The sequence below is a fragment of the Saimiri boliviensis genome, chromosome 2, assembly GCF_048565385.1.
Source record: "Saimiri boliviensis isolate mSaiBol1 chromosome 2, mSaiBol1.pri, whole genome shotgun sequence".
NCBI classification, from domain to species: Eukaryota; Metazoa; Chordata; class Mammalia; order Primates; family Cebidae; genus Saimiri; species Saimiri boliviensis.
Window position 1 is genome coordinate 240184968 of NC_133450.1, and position 19256 is coordinate 240204223.

Genomic DNA, 19256 nt, shown 5'->3' on the forward strand with positions numbered 1-19256 from the left:
TGGGCTCGTGGTTCCTTCTGACTTCTTGTGTCTTCTCCCCAGGAGCAATGTTGGTGCTGGGGTGTGGTGTTTTCAATGTGAAGTCATGCTGGGAGGCAGTGGCGAAAGCCAGCGGGAGCTTTTCACGGAGCAGGCTGCGTTAGCCCGTGCGCTGTGTGCTTCCCGAAGCTGTGGCAGCAGTGATGTGACATCTGCCTTCCCGGGAGCCAGGGAAGAAGAACCCCAGGGAGAGACAGTGACGACGGCCTCTCTCATGTGGGAGATGGAAAAGCGTGCGGTTCAGTCTCGGCAGTGATAAATGGGTGATGCGTAGGCAAGCAGAAAGGTGAAACAGAAAGGCATTCAAGACCTCTTTCTCCCCCAGTGAGGGGAGGTTCTGGGCATTTGGCCTGTGTCAGAGAAAGCCCCTGGCGCTGAACCATGGAAACGGACATTTATTTTGCCCCTACTGTGAGCCAGATCTCCACCGGGTGATTTACACGCATGGCTTCTCTCAGTCCTCCTCACCTTGAGAGGTATCATTTTCTTCATTTCGCATGAAGACACTGACGTGCAGTGACAGTAAGTGATTTTCTTCACTGAGTGGCAGAACTACTGGCTGAGCCTAAATGTGTCTGACTCCAAGTCTAGGGGCATTTCCATTCTGAAGGAGTTCGACCTCAGGTCCTCAAGGAATCTCAGCACACACGGTGGTCGAGGGCTGGTCTGCACCCTGTCATTGGAGACTCTGAACCAGAGGAAGGGGTGGCTCCAGCGAAGGCGGGAGGTCACAGGATGACCCGGGCTTCCCTCTGTGCTGTCCTCTCCTGGTTCTTTCCCTCGTGCACAGGAGATAAAGACACATGGCATTGGAGCTCTAGTCAGGTATGTGGCCAGTGAGCCCCAGACTTTACAGTGCAGTGGGGAGGGGGTGCTGGTCCTGTTGGAGAAGCAGATTCTAGGGCCCCAGCCCCAGAGGTTGGGACTCACTGGGCTGGGTGGGACCGAGGTGGTCTGCAGGATGGTTCAGATTGAGGTCTCTGCACATCACATCCTGAGAACCACTGACTTAGGCACTCCAGTTTTCACCCTGGGCTCCTCCTGGGCCTCTGCATACATTTGTGGCAGACCTAGAGATGATATCTTCAGGTGAGTGTGTGCAGGAGCAGGCATTGGAGATGAGCCAGAGGGCAGGAGGTGGCCCTTGACCATGACCGTGAAGAGGGAGAAGGTGAGAGGTATCCAGAGCTCAGGAACTGGGGTGGTGCAGCCATCAGATGGTATACCATGCTTGCCCGAACTGGGACTTCAGATACAGCAGCATCAGATGGGAGATGTGCCGTGAGCACGTGACGCTCGCTCCTTCCCACGAGGCATGTGCCTCACTCACTCTTGTGACGGTTCCACAAAGTCTGTTTTATTGTCTACATTTTATGGAAGTGGAAACTGAGGGGGCCTAGCACTGTTTTTAAAAATTACCCTAGGGCAGGGCATGGTGGCTCACGCCTGTAATCCCAGAACTTTGGGAGGCTGAGGCGACTGCATCAGATGAAGTCACGAGTTTGAGACCAGTCTAGTCAATATGGTGAAACCTGTCTCTACTGAAAATACAAAAATTAGCCAGGCCTGGTGGCACATGCCTGGAATCTCAGCTACTTGGGAGGCTGAAGCAGGAGAATCACTTGAACCCGGCAAGCGGAGGTTGCCATGAGCTGATTTGGCGCCACTGCACTCCAGTCTGGGTTGACAGAGTGAGACTCCGTCTGGGGGGAAAAATAAAGTAAAAATAAGTAATAATTACCCTGCAATCACTAGTTAGGACTTAGTCTTTTTAACTTTAAAGCTCCATGACCTACATTTCTTTCATTTGTTATTTTAATTATACAAGTAATAAATCAATATGGTTTCTAAAAAAAAGAAAAAAATTAAGCCAGGTGCTCTGGCACACACCTGTAATCTCAGCACTTTGGGAGGACGAGGCAGACAGATCACCTGAATTGTGGAGTTCAAGACTAGCTTGGCCAACATGGTAAAACCCCATCTCTAATAAAAGTACAAAAAAATCACCCAGGCATAGTGATGTGGGCCTGTAATCTCAGGTTCTTGGGAGGCTGAGGCAAGAGAATTGCTTGGATCCAGGTGGCAGAGGTTGCAGTGAGCTGAGATCACACCACTCCACTCCAGCCTGGGCGACAGAGACTCCTTCTCAAAACAAACAAACAAACAAACAAACAACAATCCAAGCACAGTAGTCTCCCTACAACCTCAAAATCCTCTTCAGAAATAACCCGGTATCAGTGGGCTGTGCAGATTCTTGTAGTCTTCTTTGCTTTTATACATGCAGATAACTTTGTTTTTTGGTTGTTTTCACGTAAGTGGAATTATGCTGGCTGTATTATGTGACTTGCTCTCTTCACGTGATAGTAACTCCTAGAGTGTTTCTGTATCAGCCACACAAGTCTCCTTATATTGCCAATATCCATCTTTATCCCAGAGATAAAGTGGATGTTCAAAAACTAACCCAAACTCAGTTCTAAAAATGGGTGTATGTTTAAGCAAGAGCTGCTCAGCTAATGCAGTTTTGCTCCCGAGGGGACCCAGGCAATGTCTGGGGACATGTGTGGTTGCCACAACTTGTGAGGGGTGCTGCTGGCATCTAGGGCGTACAAGATGGGAATGCACAGGTCAGGCCCCTGCAGCAAGGAATTGTCAGGCCCGAAATGTCAATGGTGGCAGCATTGAGAAAACCTGATTGTTTTAAATCGACTTACCTTAACGGTATTTCAGCAGCCCTATTAAGGGGTTTGATCGATATGTGGTTTATTAACACCAACTTTTGGTGCAGTGGGGTAGGTGGTGGTCCTGTGGGAGAGGTAGATTCTGGGGCCGCACCCCCAGAGTGGATACTGGGAGGCAGAGGTGTGAATATTGTGCTTTAGCTCAGGAGCTCCAGAGCAGCCTGGGAAACAGTGAGACCCCATCTCCTAAAACACAAAAACAAACAAACAGAGTGCTGAATTATAAGTCTATTTTAAACATATAGTAGGATTTCAAATTTTCTGAAGAAATATTTAATTAGACTTGGCCTCTTCTCTGATTTTAAATTAGCAATACTTTTATACATTTCAAAGTGAGGTTTATGAAAGAGGTAAAATTGTCAATGACTAATTGTTGAATTTTGCTTCCTAACCATGTAGTTGTGAAAAGTGTTTCTGAATACGTGATTTATATGGTTAGTTTTCCTGCAGTGGGGAATTGTTCACTGATGTATACTTTGTGCACTTAGGCTTACATAGATATGGATTCTGTAAAATTGGAAATCATTGAACAGTTTAAATACTTAGATTAAAAGAAAAGGAACTATGAGAATTGCAGATATATTAGATGGAATCTGTTGTGTCCTAATAAGAGTTTAACGAGAAAGACCATTAACTGTTGGAAGGAAGTTTTTGGGTTCAAGGTTGGGAATTGGGCATTATTTGTTTTCTGTGTCATTGCTTAGGTTAATCGAGTCAGACTGCCATTTTTGTGTTTGAAAGAAATAAGACCTAGGACATAAGCTTAGACTGTCTTTATGCATAAAGAAGTCCAACCGTTCATTATTACTTTACTGAAGGATACATTGTCATGAATATTTGCAATGAGGATAATGACTCCTTTTTTCTCAAAATAATTTTAAATTACCTTAAACATGGCTGATTTTCAGAAAGAAAGTATCAAAAGCAAAACTATACCTTTAATGTAGGACTGACTTCTTCTCTGTTTGGATTGTAGATTATTCTAGTATGAAGTTTGTTAGTTGCATGTAGGACTATCTTTTAATTCTTAATTTGTAAGTAACAAAGAAACAGGAGATTGAAATACTTTTTAACTTATAAAATTCCAAATCCTTTTTCAAGCAATTTGTATCTTATTTCTGTAATAGTTTTATGACCAGCCAATGGGTATGCACTGTATTTCATAATATGGAAAGAAATTCTTTGTCATTTCAGGTATTAAGGATTTCAGATTTTAAAAGAGTTATCAGTGAAACTATGTTACAAGAATATTTCCTTCCTGAGACATCTCCGTATTGTAGGTGGCTTCAGAGTAACAGGCAGAGAATACGATAGTGTGAAGTATCTGATCTCGCTTTACTCTACTCGGTACCTTTAGGACGTTCATCCAGAGGAGATTGGAGGGATTTGCACTTCTACCAGTCGTGTGTGTATCCCTGAACCACATCTCCTTTAATGCCTGCTTTTTTTTTTTTGAGACAGAGTCTCGTCCTGTCGCCAGGCTGGAGTGCAGTGGCGCAGTTTCAGCTCACTGCAACCTCCGCCTCATGGGTTCAAGCGATTCTTCCACCTCAGCCTCCTGAGTAGGTGGGACCACTGGCACTTGCCACTATGCCCGGCTATTTTTTGTAGAGACGGGGTTTCACCATGTTGGCCAGGATGGTCTCGATCTCTCGACCTCGTGATCTGCCCATCTCAGCCTCCCAAAGTGCTGAGATTACAGTAGTGCCTGCTTTTGAACTTTATATAAACAGAATCATGCTGCCTGTTTATTTCCATAATTTTTTTCTTAGCATGTACTTTTCTTGGCCCCTTGCTTCTCCAGTTAAATTTTAGGAAAGTTTCTGGAGTCCCACCAAAAACTCTGTTTGGGATTGCATTGAGTTTGTATGCCAGAGTACTGACATCTTTGTTACATTGAATTTTTCTTGCTAAGATCATAAGGTCTTCCTTTATGCAGAACTTTCACATGTATTTTTAATGGTTTGTAGCACAAATCTTTGCTGTCTTGTCATGTAATGCTGTGCAGGGCAGTGATGGTCCATTTTATTGTATAGAGGACAACATTTCTTTCCTTTTTTAGTGAAGTAAATTTAGGTGGTGCTTATGAGTTGTTCTCATTTCTAGTTTGTCTTTATTGCAGGGGGAAGTGACAATTTAAAATTGTGTTATAAGAAAATTGGTCAGTTTTCACCATGGTGTCTAATTTAGAATAATATAAGTCATTGCAGGTAATTTAATCAATTTGGGCATTTTAATGTTAAGTAAACAAACAATTCCAGTATAATAACATAAATGCTTTACTAGATGTTTACATAAAATGCCATGGGAACATTAATAAAAAGGGTGAGGGGAAGCAGCTAATTCAGCATTTGGGCACAGGTATTTTATATGGCCACAGACCCCTCCAAGTGTTTCTCATGGCAGCGTGGCCATAGGCCCAGGACTGAAGAGACAGCTTTGCGGAAAGACAAAGTTAAACACACCAAGTTATACCTGGGAAGTACATTTTTCGGGGCCAAAAATAATTGAGTGAATCTGATGGAACTAACAAAAGCTTTGTTTTACTAACCAGGTTTGCAGGGGAAAAAAATGTTTTAAAATGTGTAGATATGCATTATAACTTGTATTTAAATATAGCTGAGGCTGAATTTCTCAGGACCCTTTTCAGCAAAGGTGGTTCTTTGCTGCTGCTTCTCCAGTCCTCCCCGGAGGTGCTAATACTGCAGTGCCTGAAGGTTACTGCAAGCTGAATGGCACCAAAGCAACACCTTAGCCAACGAAGGTACATCCTCATCAGTGTGCGGTCAGTATTCCCAATGTGAGTAAATGGATTTGAAGTAAAAGCACATAGCAATGTCATGTTTCCCCAGTATTCTGTGGGTGCTTTATGACCTGCAACTAAGGAAAGCAAATTGTGAAAAAGGAAACTTGTGGTGCTCTCCTCTAACGAGGCCACAAGGGAATCCTGTAGTGATTATGTTGTTCACTAGCTGTAAGAGCAATCTGTGCTCCTGGTTTTCGCTTGGCTTATCTTTATTGAACGACTATTGTGTGGCTCACAGCTGTGCTAGGAGTGTGACGCTAGTGAGGCAGTGCCTGCCGTGGAAAGCCTGAATGCTCATGGTAGACAGAGAAGAGCAGGCTCACAGTTACACTGCAAGGTGACCTTGGAAGGTGCAGGGAGAGAAACACAAGGGAGGAAGCACAGAGACTTCAGAACAACATCTTAACCCAGTCAAGAACTAAAACAGGAATCCTGGAGAAAGATGGATTTGAAAGACAGGTGTGATTTTGGCAGCTAGAGATGGGGGCGGGGAGGTTGTTGGGTTTCTCAGAAGATGGAAATGGTCTGGAGATGGGAAGGGGCTGGGTGAATTTGGTGACCAGCCAGGAGTCTGATGTCACCAACTCATAGGGATGAAAGAGAAAGGCAGGGGAAGTGAGTTTGCCCAGGTGGGCTTAAACCATGTAGGGGCAGACTGGAGTGGGGGCCAGGAGCCTTAGCGGGTGATGGAGTTTTTCCCGTCTTTTTTCTCTACTCCCTCCTCAGTCATCTTCCTCTCTCTGTCCCAGCCACATCACACATGCCCTCTGTCTTCTCCTCGCCTCTGCCTCCTCCCCTTTTCCTTCTTTCCCAGCTCTCAGAATCAGCTCAGATGTCATTTTCTTTGAGAGCACCCCCAAACCCAGCAGTTGGAACTCATCTCTCCTTGCTCTGTTCCCACAGCGACTGCCTCACCCAGAGTCATTCAGCACTTAGCATGCTGCCTGTGTGATGGCTCGCACCTGCAGCACTGTTTACCAGGCTGCAGGGCTTCTCACCCCAGTGGTCCAGGAGAGTGGCTTGAATGCAGATCATCCTCATCCTGTTTGCTGAATGGATAAATAAGGGATCCTGTTCATAAACTTTTTTGGGGGGTGTATTTTGTATAAGGAGACATGTCATGGAGAGCAAAGTGGTGGAAATTCAAAAAGACTTTAATGATCGGATGAAGAAATTGTTTAGAGAAGCATAATATATGTGCCCTGTCTCAGTTTGAGAATATTGACCACAGTTTGGCTCTCCTACTCTTTGCCTGAGCAAAACCCACAGCCCTTCTTCCACACCCGGACCACATGCCAGACCACAGCCCATTGCTCCAGCTTTCCTAACCTGCCTGTGAATGTGCTGCCTGTTACATGAGGGAGCAGGTACAGTGAGGCAAGTGACACCCAAAAGCAAGGGCAGAGGATTTCCCTCTGCTTTATTTAAAACTTACCTTCTTAGGAAAGTTCACCCAACATGATCTAAGCATTTTCAACAGCTTTTCACACATTAGCAGAGTTTTTTCATTCCTTTACATGAATCAAAATTGGGCTTAAAATCATTTTAGGAACAGCCGTGTTAGTTCCCACACTTTCTACCCATGAAAGATTTTATATCAAAGTTCAAGGTGATAATATCTGTACATCTTTATGTCTGAACCTTTTCATTTACATCCACATCCTTTTCTTAAATACTGATTTGTATATTTAGAAACCCAGTGCTTTATTAGTAAAACGAGAGAGTTAGAGTAAAGGGTCTCCAAGATGGCTCTGCCGGCATTTGAAGAAGAACCTGTTATTAGATGACTATAGGAGTTTATTTTTGTCCAAGAGCCAGTGCCCGGTCTTTAGTGGTTTTGTGTTTAGACTATTTGCCACTAGGTGGCAGTAAAAAAAAAAATTTATTCTTAGCAATGAGAAATGCTCATCAATATGTAAGATTACTTTAAAATAAAAATTTAGGGGTCCAGAGTTTGAAGTATCTGTTTTGAAACCGTGTAACCATGTACTGGCCTCCGCGTGTTGTTTCGAGGACTTAACACTTATTTTATTCAGGGAAAAAACTTGTGGCACTCCATAGCCACTTATATTAGCGAATTATGGGGAAAAGACATTAGTCAAAATTTTGTTTTATATGTATACACACACACACAATGTGTTTGTGGTGATTCTAGGTAAACAAACATACTGTGCCTGTAGTCGTATAAAAGTATAGCACGTACAATTATATATGGTACACAATCACTTGATAACAATAAACGACTATGTTACTGGTTTATATATTTATCATACTGTATTTTTATTGTTATTTTAGAGTGTACTACTTGTTTTTTTAAAAAAACTTCAAATTGAGTGATGAAGAAAGAAAGCAAAAAAAAAAAAAAGTTGGCTAGATGTGGTAGCTCATGCTTAGAGTCCCAGTGCTTTGGGTGACCAAGGCGGGAGGATCACTTTAGGCCAGGAGTTTGAGACCAGCCTGAGTAACATATGGAGACCCTGTTTCTACAAAAAATAAAATAAAATAAAATAATTAGCCAGGCATGGTGGCACACACCTGTAGTCTCAGCTACTCAAGAGACTGAGTCAGAAAGATTGCTTGAGCCCAGAAGTTCAAAGCTGCAGTGAACTATGATTGCCAGACTGGGTGACAGAGCAACACCCTGTCTCAAAAAAAAAAAAAAAAAAAAAAAAAAGCTAACAGTAAGGGAGCTTTAGGCCAGTCCTTCAGGAGGTATTCATTCTAGAAGAAAACATTGTTATCACAGGAGATGACAGCTCCGCATGTGTTATCATTATTGCCCCTGAAGACTCCCAGTGGGACAAGATGTGGAGGTAGAAGACAGTGATACTGATTACCTGACCCTGTGTAGGCCTCGGCTAGTGTGTGTATGCTTCAGTTTTTCTTTTTAATAAATTTTTATTGATACATAATATGCATATAGAAGTACATGCTCAAAGCTTAAGATAAAGCTCAGTGAATTATTACAAAGGAAATAGATTTTTGTAACCACAAAACAGAACCAGCCTTGTTCATGCTTCTGACATCCACTTTCTTCCTTCTTCCTCCCCGAAGGTAGTCAGAATCGTAAGAGCCAATGTTATAGATAAACTTTGTCTTTTTATACAAGTGTTTTATTACAGAACATTTTAAACATAAACAAAATAAACAAAATGTACACTAGACCTGACACTCAGCCTCAACAGCTACTTACCATGTGCTGTTTCTAATTCATCTGTACTTCAGCCCATTCCACCCCTTTATTATTATTTTTGGTTATTTTTAGTTATTTTTATAAGATGTATGTGCATTGAAATGTATGGTCTAAACTGTATCTTTTTGACAAATCAGTACACCTCTATAACTTTTTCTTCTTTTAAGAATAGAATACCAGCTGGGCATGGTAGCTCACACCTGTAATCCTAGCACTTTGGGAGGCCAAGGTAGGCATATCACTTGAGGTCAAGAGTTCGAGACCAGCCTGGCCAGCATGGTGAAACCCCATCTCTACTAAAGATACAAAAATTAACCAGGTGTGGTGGCACATGCCTGTAATCCCAGATATTCTGGAGGCTGAGGCAGGAGAATCATTTGAACCTGGGAGGCAGAGGTTGCAGTGAGCCAAGATTGTGCCACTGCACTCCAGCCTGTGTAACAGAGCTAGACTCTGTCTCAAAAAAAAAACAAGAAGAATAGAATTAACAATTATTAATGTGCATGTGAATCACCTGGAAATATTGTTTAAAATCCAGATTTTGATCAGATAGGTCTGGGTTTTGTCTGAGAGTTTATATTTCTAACAAAGTGCAAATTCATAGAGCACATGGTAATGACAAGGTCTCTTTTATCTAAAGTAAATAAAATTTGATGAATAAAATATGCTGTCTGTAGGACTGCTTGGTTAGAAAGAGCATAAACCAAACAAACAATTTTATAATTATTTTAATCCAAAATTAGCGAAATCTCTATTATGGTTTCCATGGTTTCCTTCAGACTAAGAAATGTTAGTATCACCAGAGGGCTGGTTAAAAACAGCAGAGATTTGGAAGTCGATGTCTTATGAAGTAAGTGGCAGACTCCTTTTCACACCCATAAGTGGCTTTTACAAAGTTACCCAAAATTCAGTCATTTGTACAGCAAATGTAGATAATTTTCATAGCTTCCTATTAAAATTACATTTTAATGCCTTTACAAAATTTAACTCAATTTTCTTACAAAATTCAAGTAACAACATTTTTATATGACATTATTAAGTCCCATTTATGTTTAGCGTAAGCTTACATAATTGTATTAGGTGCCATGTCTGTGTGTTGACCACCCAGTGTGCTTTGGGGTTCCACTGTTTGCACAGGCACCACAGCTGAAGAAACACAGATGCGCAAGTGCCAGTCAGCCTGGTTGTGCGAATGGCAGTCGTGTACCCCAGCACAGAGATCTCATTCCTGCACACTCTCCGCAGAGGAGGAAGAGACCACAACATCCTCTTAGGGGCACTTCCTGGTACATGGGCTAAGTCTCCTTAAGGGTGAGGGCTCCAACCAGCAGATACGGACCTCTCAGAAGAGAGGGATAAGGCAGCCATTCTGAACCTGGAGCTCCACCACCCCTTGTCCCATCTCATCAAGACAGTCCTGAGGGGCTCTTCTGGAACGTGTCTGGGTGGTAGAGGCTGGAGGACAATGTGGGCTTTGCTGGGACTCAGATAAGGTCTGTCCCAGGGAGGCAAGAGGTTGATGCTCAGCATCTGGGATGGTGTCCTTGTGAACAGTGAGTTGCTGCTTCGGGCAAAAATCCATTTTCACTATAGAAGAGGCTATAGCAATCTATTGGCTTCCCTGGGCTACGTTGGAAGAATTGTCTTGAGCCACACATAAAATACACTAACACTAATGATAGTTGATGAGCTTAAAAAAAAAAATCGCAAAAAAAAAAAAAATCTCATAATGTATTAAGAAAGTTTACAAATTTGTGTTGGGCTGTGTGCTGACAAGCTTGGGCTAGAGAGTCTGGAAGGCTCCCCCATCCCCTCTCTGATTCTCTTTGGTAGTGAGGTCTGGAAGGGGCTGAGTCTCAGTATCTTGGGAAGATTCTGGAAAATCTGTTTGGGAACCTGAGAAGACCTCTTGCCTGGAGCGTGAATGCTTGATTTGCTGTCCTGGCCACATATATGCTTGGCAGCCAGAGAGCGGGGTTTGTGTTCACACCAGCACAACTGTGAGCCAGGGCTTGAAGTGACCAGGACAAGTGTCTTGGTGGCAGTGTGCCTCCGTTTTTAACAAAAAGTTTAAAAAGTTAAAAAAAAATTTTTTAAATGGAAAACCTTATAATACAAGGATATAAAGAAAGAAAATATTTTTGTACAGCTATACAATGTGTTTGTTTTAGGCTATTACAGGAGTCCAAAAGTTCAACAAAAATAGGTTTATCAAGTTTGAAAGTTGTGGTAAGCTAAGAATAGTTTATTGCTGAAGAAAGAAATATATGTTTTTATGAATTTAGTGTAGTGTAAGTATACAGTGTCCATAAAGTCTACAGTGGTAAAAGTAGACTTTAAAAAAAAGTCTACAGTAAGTAAAACTACTGTACCTTTTCTGTGTTTAGGTAGATTTAGATCACAAATACTACTGTGTTAACAGTACTCTGTACAGTCCCATCCTGCACAGGTTTGTAGCTCAGGAGCAATAGGCTCTCCCATGTAGCCTAGGTGTGCAGCAGGCTGAACTCAATTTACATTGGGTTCATGTGAGTACACTCTGTGATGTTTGGACGGAGAGAAATTGCCCAACAAAGCATTTCTCAGAATGTATCCCAGCTGTTAAGTGATGCATGACTGTAGTATCTAGGGAACTATTTGTGGCTATTTTAAACATTACTTAGGAATTATTTACAATCTCTCATCTTACCCTGTGAATCTATCAGATGTCAAGAGGAGCTTATGCAGTATTGGGAAGTCACCCTCCATGAGCTGGTCCCAGGCCTGGGATGTGAGTGCTTCTGGGAGGCTGTGGGTTAGGGGAAAGCCTAGGCATGGTTTTGTTTTAAGATCTACAGTCTTGACTGACCCTTAGCTATTACTGCCTCAAAACTGATTTTCCTCTGTTGCATACTACATTACTTTCCATCCCAACTGAGTCTGTAGGGCTTGCACTCTAATTTTTTAAGGTTGGATTGCGATATATAGTAACAGTAGCCACCTGTTTGTGGGTGGTGTAATTGAAACTTTGCTGAATTGAATTTGATTCAAAGCTGAACCTGGGGTTTTCAGTGAGATGCCATACTTAGAGAACGTAGTGCCTTACACATTATAAGCGCTTGGTAAATTTTAGTTGTGATAATCAGAATCTCTTCAAGAAGTGACTTCTCACAAGTGAGGGGCATAGGAGAGCTCCCCAGGCAGAGGGGATCAGACATACTAAAGTCCTGATGGCTCAAAAAGTCTGTGGCCCTCCAGGGTCCCAAACAGGCTAGTAAGGAGAAGTCAAGTCTGGTGCTGGGTGTGGGGTGCACTGGTGAGCCAGGCTGCTTCACTTTGAGAAGTTTGGGCTTCACGGTGAGAGCAACTGGAAGCCATAAGGGTCTCTTACAGAGCAATCAGATTTGCGTTGTTAAAAACTATCCCAGGTGTCTCATGGACAGTGGATACAGGGAGATTTATTATAAGGTTTGGCCATAGAGTAAATAGCCTTGGGCAGCCTGCTTAAACTGTCTTGATTTCTTCCTCTTTAACCCAAATTCAGTAATAGTACCTACCCATAGGCTATGAGGATTAAATGAGTTGCTATTTGTAATCAGTTTAGAACAGGCCCTGGTATGTAGTTAAGTGCTTTAAGTGTTTGTTAAATAGAATGCAAAAGTCTGGTTCTGAGCAGTAGGTTGCATTATTCTGACACTACCCTTCCCCCGACCTAGCATCAGACTGACCTGCTCCATGAAACCCAGACTGCTGCCAACTTGGAGCCCACCTAGTTTCTAAACCAAGTCCTCCTTCCTCTGCCTGGGTCTGACTTGGACACCTCCACGTGGATTTGACATATGGACGACCAGATCTGGCTGGGCTTTCGCTTTTCCCAGAACGCCTGCCCTGCACCCCACTGGGAGTTCAGGCCTCATCCTGGCTTGCTAAGAGCACCAAGTGTTCTTGCTGTGCAGGCCCCACTGTCTTCCTTCAAAAGTTCAGTGGAGCCCAGTGGTAAGGGCCGTTGCCCGTCCACAGATGGCACCCTGGCTTGTACCTAAGCTCCCTGACTCTGCCTACCGAGCCACAGCGGCTCCCTCTCTCTCCCAGATTGCACTTGGTGTTGGAAAAGAACACCACCAGCATGGAGATGAACTCATTTGGAGCTATGGTCAGCTCCCGTTTCCTGTCTGCATTTGGGGCAGATTTGAACTGAAAGAGGGAAACAGCAATAGTAAGCAAGAGGCCTCATCCTTCTCTCTCTTTTAGGCAGGGTTCACTCTAACTCTGTAAAGCTCCTGTTTTTCCCCCTTTCCAGTGGATTCATTTTTCTGTAAATCATGTAGTACATATTGCCAGTTTTTGTTGTTGTTTTTACTAATCATGAATGTCTTCTACTGAGTAGTAATGTTTTAAAGCTACTTTGTTAACTTACAATTCTAATTTGAAAACACTAGATAGGATGTCATGTACAAATGGCAGGTTGCTATTTGTAACCACCTACATGACTTAGGAGTGTTGCCTGGATTCTCCTTTAAGGATACGGAGGGGGGTCTGAGCTCACAGGGCGAAAGTAAATGATCCGCGCAAAAGGATGCCTCACATTCAGAGTAGAGCTTCCCCCAGGGGTAGGGACTTCTGTTGAATCATGGTGGGGAAGGGCAGAGGGTACACAAGGCTTCTTCTGTATTTCTAATGTTTTACTGATTAAGTTTGAAGGGTTGTGAAATTTGACATAATATCTTGTATCTTTTTGGATGTGTCAGATACTTTATGATGAAATTGAAGTGAGCACCGTGATAGTGCTAACCACCCAGCGGGTCACTGGTATGTGTGCCACATGCTTGTCCAGGGTATGTGGAGCCTGCCTGCCCATCACTGAGGCACCCTTAGCCTCTACCCCAGATGAGACTGTCATCTCCAAGTATTTGTGTATGAAGTTATATACATATATTTATATGTACAGATGCAAATTCATTTTATCTCATAATATGTTATCACAAATGCAATATGGAACTTTTTAAAAAATCAAATATTTCCAGATAAAACTTTTTCAAAAGTTTTTTTTTTTCCTGGTATTAAAAGAAGTACATACATTTATGGAAGGTTAGGAAATATACCTAAGAAGAAGGGGGAAAAATACATATATATATATATATAAAATGTTAATATAAATGTTAGCAGTCTCTAGGGTGGCACTATTGTGGGTCTCTAACACCACCCTAGAGACTGCTGACATTTGGTGATAGCTGTGATCTATCCCCCAAAATTCATGTGTTGAAACTTAATCACCAATGTGGTAGTATTAAGAGGGGCTTTGGGAGGTGATTAAGTCATGAGGGTAGAGCTCTCATGAATAGGATTGGTGATTTTATAAGAGGTGAAAGAGAGTGTCCTGGGCCCTTTTTGCCCCTCTGTACCTTTCATATAAAGACACAGCATTCATAGTGCCCATCCCTTTTAGAGGGCACAGCTACAGAGCGTCACCTTGGAAGCCTTCACCAAACACTGAACTTGCCAGCTCCTTGGTCGTGGACTTCCTAGCCCCCAGAACTGAGACATAAAGTTCTGCTCCTTGTAAATGACCCAGTCTGAGGTATTTTGCTATAGTAGCACAAACGGACTAAGACAGTGGTATTTTCTTCCATTGTTTTTCCATTCCTATGTGTGGATTATTTTTATATTGATGAGATCATTCTCAATAAAACATTTTACATCTTTCTTCATTTAATAGTATAAGATAACCATTTAAAATACTATTAAGATTATTCATAAACTTTTTTTTTTCCCTTGGATATAAGGTCTCACTCCAGCTCCCAGGCTGGAGTGCAGTGGCTTGATCATGGTTCACTGCAGCCTCAATTTCCAGGGCTCAGGTGATCCTCCTGCCTCAGCCTCCTGAGTAGCTGGGATGTCAGGTGTGCACCACCATGCCCAGCTAATTTTTTGTGGTTTTTTTTGTACAAAAACACAAAACGTGGATACAACACAAAATACAAAACTGTTGTCCCAGGTGGGATTTCTCTATGTTGTCCAGGCTGGTCTTGAACTCCTGGGCTAAAGTGATCTGCCCGACTCAGTCTTCCAGAGTGCTGCGATTACAGGTGTGAGCCACCATGCATGGCCCCTTTATAAACATTTTTAATAGCTCACGGTGAGCCACTATATAAGAATATTATAATTAATCATCCCCTGCTGTTAGACAATTTTCACTGTATGAGAAATAACAACTGCATCGTTGAGCATAGTTTCTGTCATCATATTTGCATTTGTTTCCTTAAATGTATGCCAGCTATATCAAAGGTTCTGAATATTTTGAAGACATTTAATACATTTTTTTTTCAAGTTGCTTTCTGTAAGGCAGGGCCTTTGTTAGTCCGTAATCTGTGTTTGTTCAGGTAACAAACCTCTAGGCAGACACATACCTGGAAGTCTAAGCTTCACGATGAGTTCCAGGCTGTGTTACATCTGCTCACACTTCATGGACGCGTTGGTGCCGTCCACAACTGCACTCTGTATGGAAGATCCTTTTTCTTTTTCTTTTTCTTTTTAGACGGAGTCTCAATCTGTCACCCAGGCTGGAGTGCACTGCAACCTCCACCTTCCAGGTTCAAGCAATTCTTCTGCCTCAGCCTCCCAAGCAGCTGGACTACAGGTTCACGCCACCACGCCTGGCTAGTTTTTTGTATTTTTAGTAGGGACGGGATTTCACCATATTGGCCAGGCTGGTCTTGAGCTCCTGAGCTCGTGATCTGCCCTCCTTGGTCTCCCCAAGTGTTGGGATTACAGGTGTGAGCTACCACGCCCAGCCGGAAGATCCTATTTCTGTTGCTCCAGGAGTGCGCACAGAGTACCTCTTTCACAGAACCCCATACAGCATTAGCTATTCACGTCTGTAACAACTTGAATTTATTAAGTGAAAGTGGCATATAAGTGTTTTACTTTACCCTTTTTGATTATGGAGGACAAACATTGATTTATGTGTTTCTTCGTTGTTTGTATTTTCTCTTATGAATTATCTATTCATATTTATGGTTATTCTCTTAGTGTTTGTCATATATTTTGTCCATTAACTTGATAACATAGAATCTGTACTATTTGTTGTTAACATTCTTTCTAGTTTGTGATCATATTGCTTTTCTGGTAAACACAAGGTTTTATTTTTATTGAGCACAGCCAAACCTCTTCCCTGATTTGCTCCCAGGATGTTCAGTTCTCAGAGTTCTTTCTCATTTAGACACTTGAAAAATGTTCGTGTTTTCTTCTTGTGTATTATTTCATTTTTAAATTTATCTCTTTAATTTACATTAAACTGTATTGTATTTAGATAAACAATGCCTGGTGAGAATCTTTTTTTTCTTTTTGTACGAATAGCTTTTGAGGCACCATTTATTGCATAATCTGTCCTTTCTCTACTGGTTTGTGATGTGTTCTCTATCTTATATTAAATTCTCATATCTTGATCCTTTTTTAGTTCACGAGCGTGGTGATTGGGTGTTTCACATATGTGTGTGAGATGCGCCACCCTCGAACCTTGTATGACATCGGCACTTTAACCATTTGACCTTTAAAACAAATTATCATATAATCTCTGTTAAACATATTTTACTGAGTTTAAAACAATAAAATTTTATTCTTAATATAGGTAAAGCACTGCTTATTCTTTATATTTTTGTTTTGGTGTTAAAGGTTGTTTAAATTGACTTCTTTTTAATGTATTAACTTTAATGTTAACATTTCTCTTCTACACTTTGAATCAAGTAAATTGGGTATTTCGACAAACAGATTGTTTTGTTTCATAGAGACCACTTCATTTACAAATAAATCATAGGCTTGTACATAAAAGGCACTTGTATTCACTTTTAAAGAGCTTAACTTTTTCTGTTTATGTTTTTCAGGGTTTGTTATCTCATATACTTTCAGCACTCAGATTTGATAAAGAATTTGCTCTTTTCACTCAAGGTCTTGGATATGCACCTATAGATTACTATCCTGGTTTGCTTAAAAATGTGAGTATTTAAAATTTATCACTTCTGAAATGTTCAGTGTTGAATTATCATCAGCAAAAAGAGTAAATGGAAATATTTTGGTCCTCCAGAAGAGATGTTTAACTTTTCTTTGTTTATCTCTTTTTACCTTGAGCAGACTTATGGCCATGTAAGGAAGAAATGTGAGATGGGAAGTTATGAGAAAGAAGGAAACCAGGAAGGGTTTTACTAAACAAACCAATCAACCTCTCTTTCTAGTAACACATCTCACTTATTCACTCTGATGTTTGGGAGAAGAGCTTTTCTTAGCTATTATAAACATAGTCTTGTACTGTTAGACAAATCTTATATTTAAAATAACCTGATTGGAATTTTCTGTTAAAGCAAAGCAGAAAATTCAATATGTAGTATTACATATTTACCTCTTAGTATTAAAGCTTTGTTTTCTTCTGGCCTAAATTATAGCCAAATGTAAGAAATTTTAACTTACAATCTTGATATAACTCTTGTAAAAAAATGTTAGGAGATTTTTAATGTTTGTTAACTGTTCTGGTGTTTCGGAAGCTTTATACAAGAGAAGCTTTTTTAAAAAAAAAAATCAACTAGATTTTGAATGAAGAAATAAACCAACAGTTTATTTAAATGGATTTGGTTTTAATTCTTAGGAAATTAATGATCTATCTATTGTTCACTGCCCAAATAGGAATGCAGAATTATAGACATTAAACATAAAATCCCGGTTGTTAGTAAATGTGATATGGCACTGCTTCCTTTTCACTCTAAGTAAAACATGAGGAGAAGATGCGGGTTGGGGGAATCTCAATGGAAATATCACTCACACCAAGAAAAATAGAACTGAGGTGATCCTGTTGGCAGCATGAGTTAACCTGCAACTGATTTTGTTTTACAGATGGTTTTATCATTAGCATCTGAACTCAGAGAGAATCATCTTAATGGATTTAACACTCAAAGGCGGTAGGTGTTAAACTAAACATCCTTCTTCTCAAGTTTCAAAAATGTATCAATTTGGTTATGAGAGGAAAATTTTACAATTCATAGGAAATGCATGTTCAGTTATGGTTGTATTCTATGTAGAAAGATTATTTCAGTGGAATACATAGCAAATTGGTAAGTTTTTTCAAACTCTTTTTAAAATCTGTTTTCTCAACTCTCACAGAGCAGTAAGTAAATCATGCAATGTCTTTTGTGGGGCCATTAAGTAAAAAGCCCTATATATACAGTAGGGAGCACAAAAGAAAGAGCAGCACTTAGTTTTATCCTGGGGTTGCTCACTCTGCAGGAGGGGAATGTACGCAGATGCAAGCGTGTGCTCTCGTACTAGCGTGCTGCGGCTCTGCCTTCTCCTGCTCCCAGCACAGACACACACACACACACACACACACACACACACACACACACACAGTCAGAATATTTACAAGGCAACGTTTTATGTGAACATATCCCCTATTTTAAGAAACATCATATTCCAAAATCTAGACTAAACAAAGAGATTCAGACAAATTAAAAGGCAATTAATTACATTACAAATGTTTCTTCGCTCTGTGAAAGAAATCAGTTTTCATTGGTGAGCATTTCATTTTTGACATGTCATTAACCAAGAGAATCTGAGAATGAGGGATTGGTGATTTTTTTTTTTTTTTTGTAAAGCTGTTGCTAATTCCGGCTCTATCAGAAATTGTCTTTGTCTTCAACCTTTAGAAATCCTTTGCTCCTAACCCTTAAACTATGTAATTATTAGAGGAAAACATTGGAGAAATCTTTATTACGTTGGATTGGCAATGTAAGAAGAAGAATATATAGGAGACATGGAAAGTGTTTAGATTTATTTATTTACACGTCAGGTAAAGACTTGGCTTTAATTGTGAGGTGAATGTTGACTGATGGCCCTTTAGATTTATGTAATTATACATTTATTTAAAAGGACTTTAAAAATCAATCAGTGCAATGTGTATATACTCCCTACACCAAAATCCCGAAATGTACATCACAGTTGATGATTTTTTAATAAGCGGCTGACAATAAAATAATTTTTTAAATTTATTAATAAATAGAACAAAGGATCAGAATGCAAAATATAGAAATGACTTGCAAAAATCAGTCATAAAGAGGCAAATACTCCAGTATGGAAAGAGCAAGGAATATAAGCAGGTCATTACCAAAAGATGAAAACTAAATTAATAATAACATTAAAGGAGTTCTTCAGAAGTGACATCAGCAAGATGGCAGAATAGGAAGTCCTAGACCTTATTTCCCAATAGAGATATTGACTTACTACAACATACCTCCCCCAAAAGTTTAATGAGAATTGCAGAACCAATTAAGAAGTCACAATACTGCAGGCAAGCTCAAAGTCAAGAATAGCCACATTGAAATTGGTTAAAATGTCTTACTTTGTATCAACTGTGATAGCCCTTTTCCAAGGCTGACACAGCTTGGTGAGATTGGTAGGAAAAACTCAGCCTATAGCTTCTCTCCCTTGGGAGGGAAAAAGAAGAGTGGAATGTGCATCC

General features: G+C 40.8%; 1 protein-coding gene and 1 non-coding gene across 3 annotated transcripts in view; both read left to right on the forward strand.

The window, feature by feature from the left end:
• The window catches only part of FANCC (FA complementation group C), a 225565-nt gene that overhangs the window by 125682 nt on the left and 80627 nt on the right, over window positions 1–19256 (forward strand). For both annotated transcript variants that reach the window (XM_039474662.2, XM_074395629.1), the window contains exons 6-7: window positions 16636–16746; window positions 17636–17700. In XM_039474662.2, the coding sequence (XP_039330596.1) occupies window positions 16636–16746; window positions 17636–17700 (176 nt within the window). The remainder of the gene's footprint in view (window positions 1–16635; window positions 16747–17635; window positions 17701–19256) is intronic.
• On the forward strand, window positions 16200–16303 carry LOC120366501 (small nucleolar RNA U13). The gene has a single exon (XR_005581153.1). It is a non-coding gene; the product is annotated as a small nucleolar RNA U13 (small nucleolar RNA).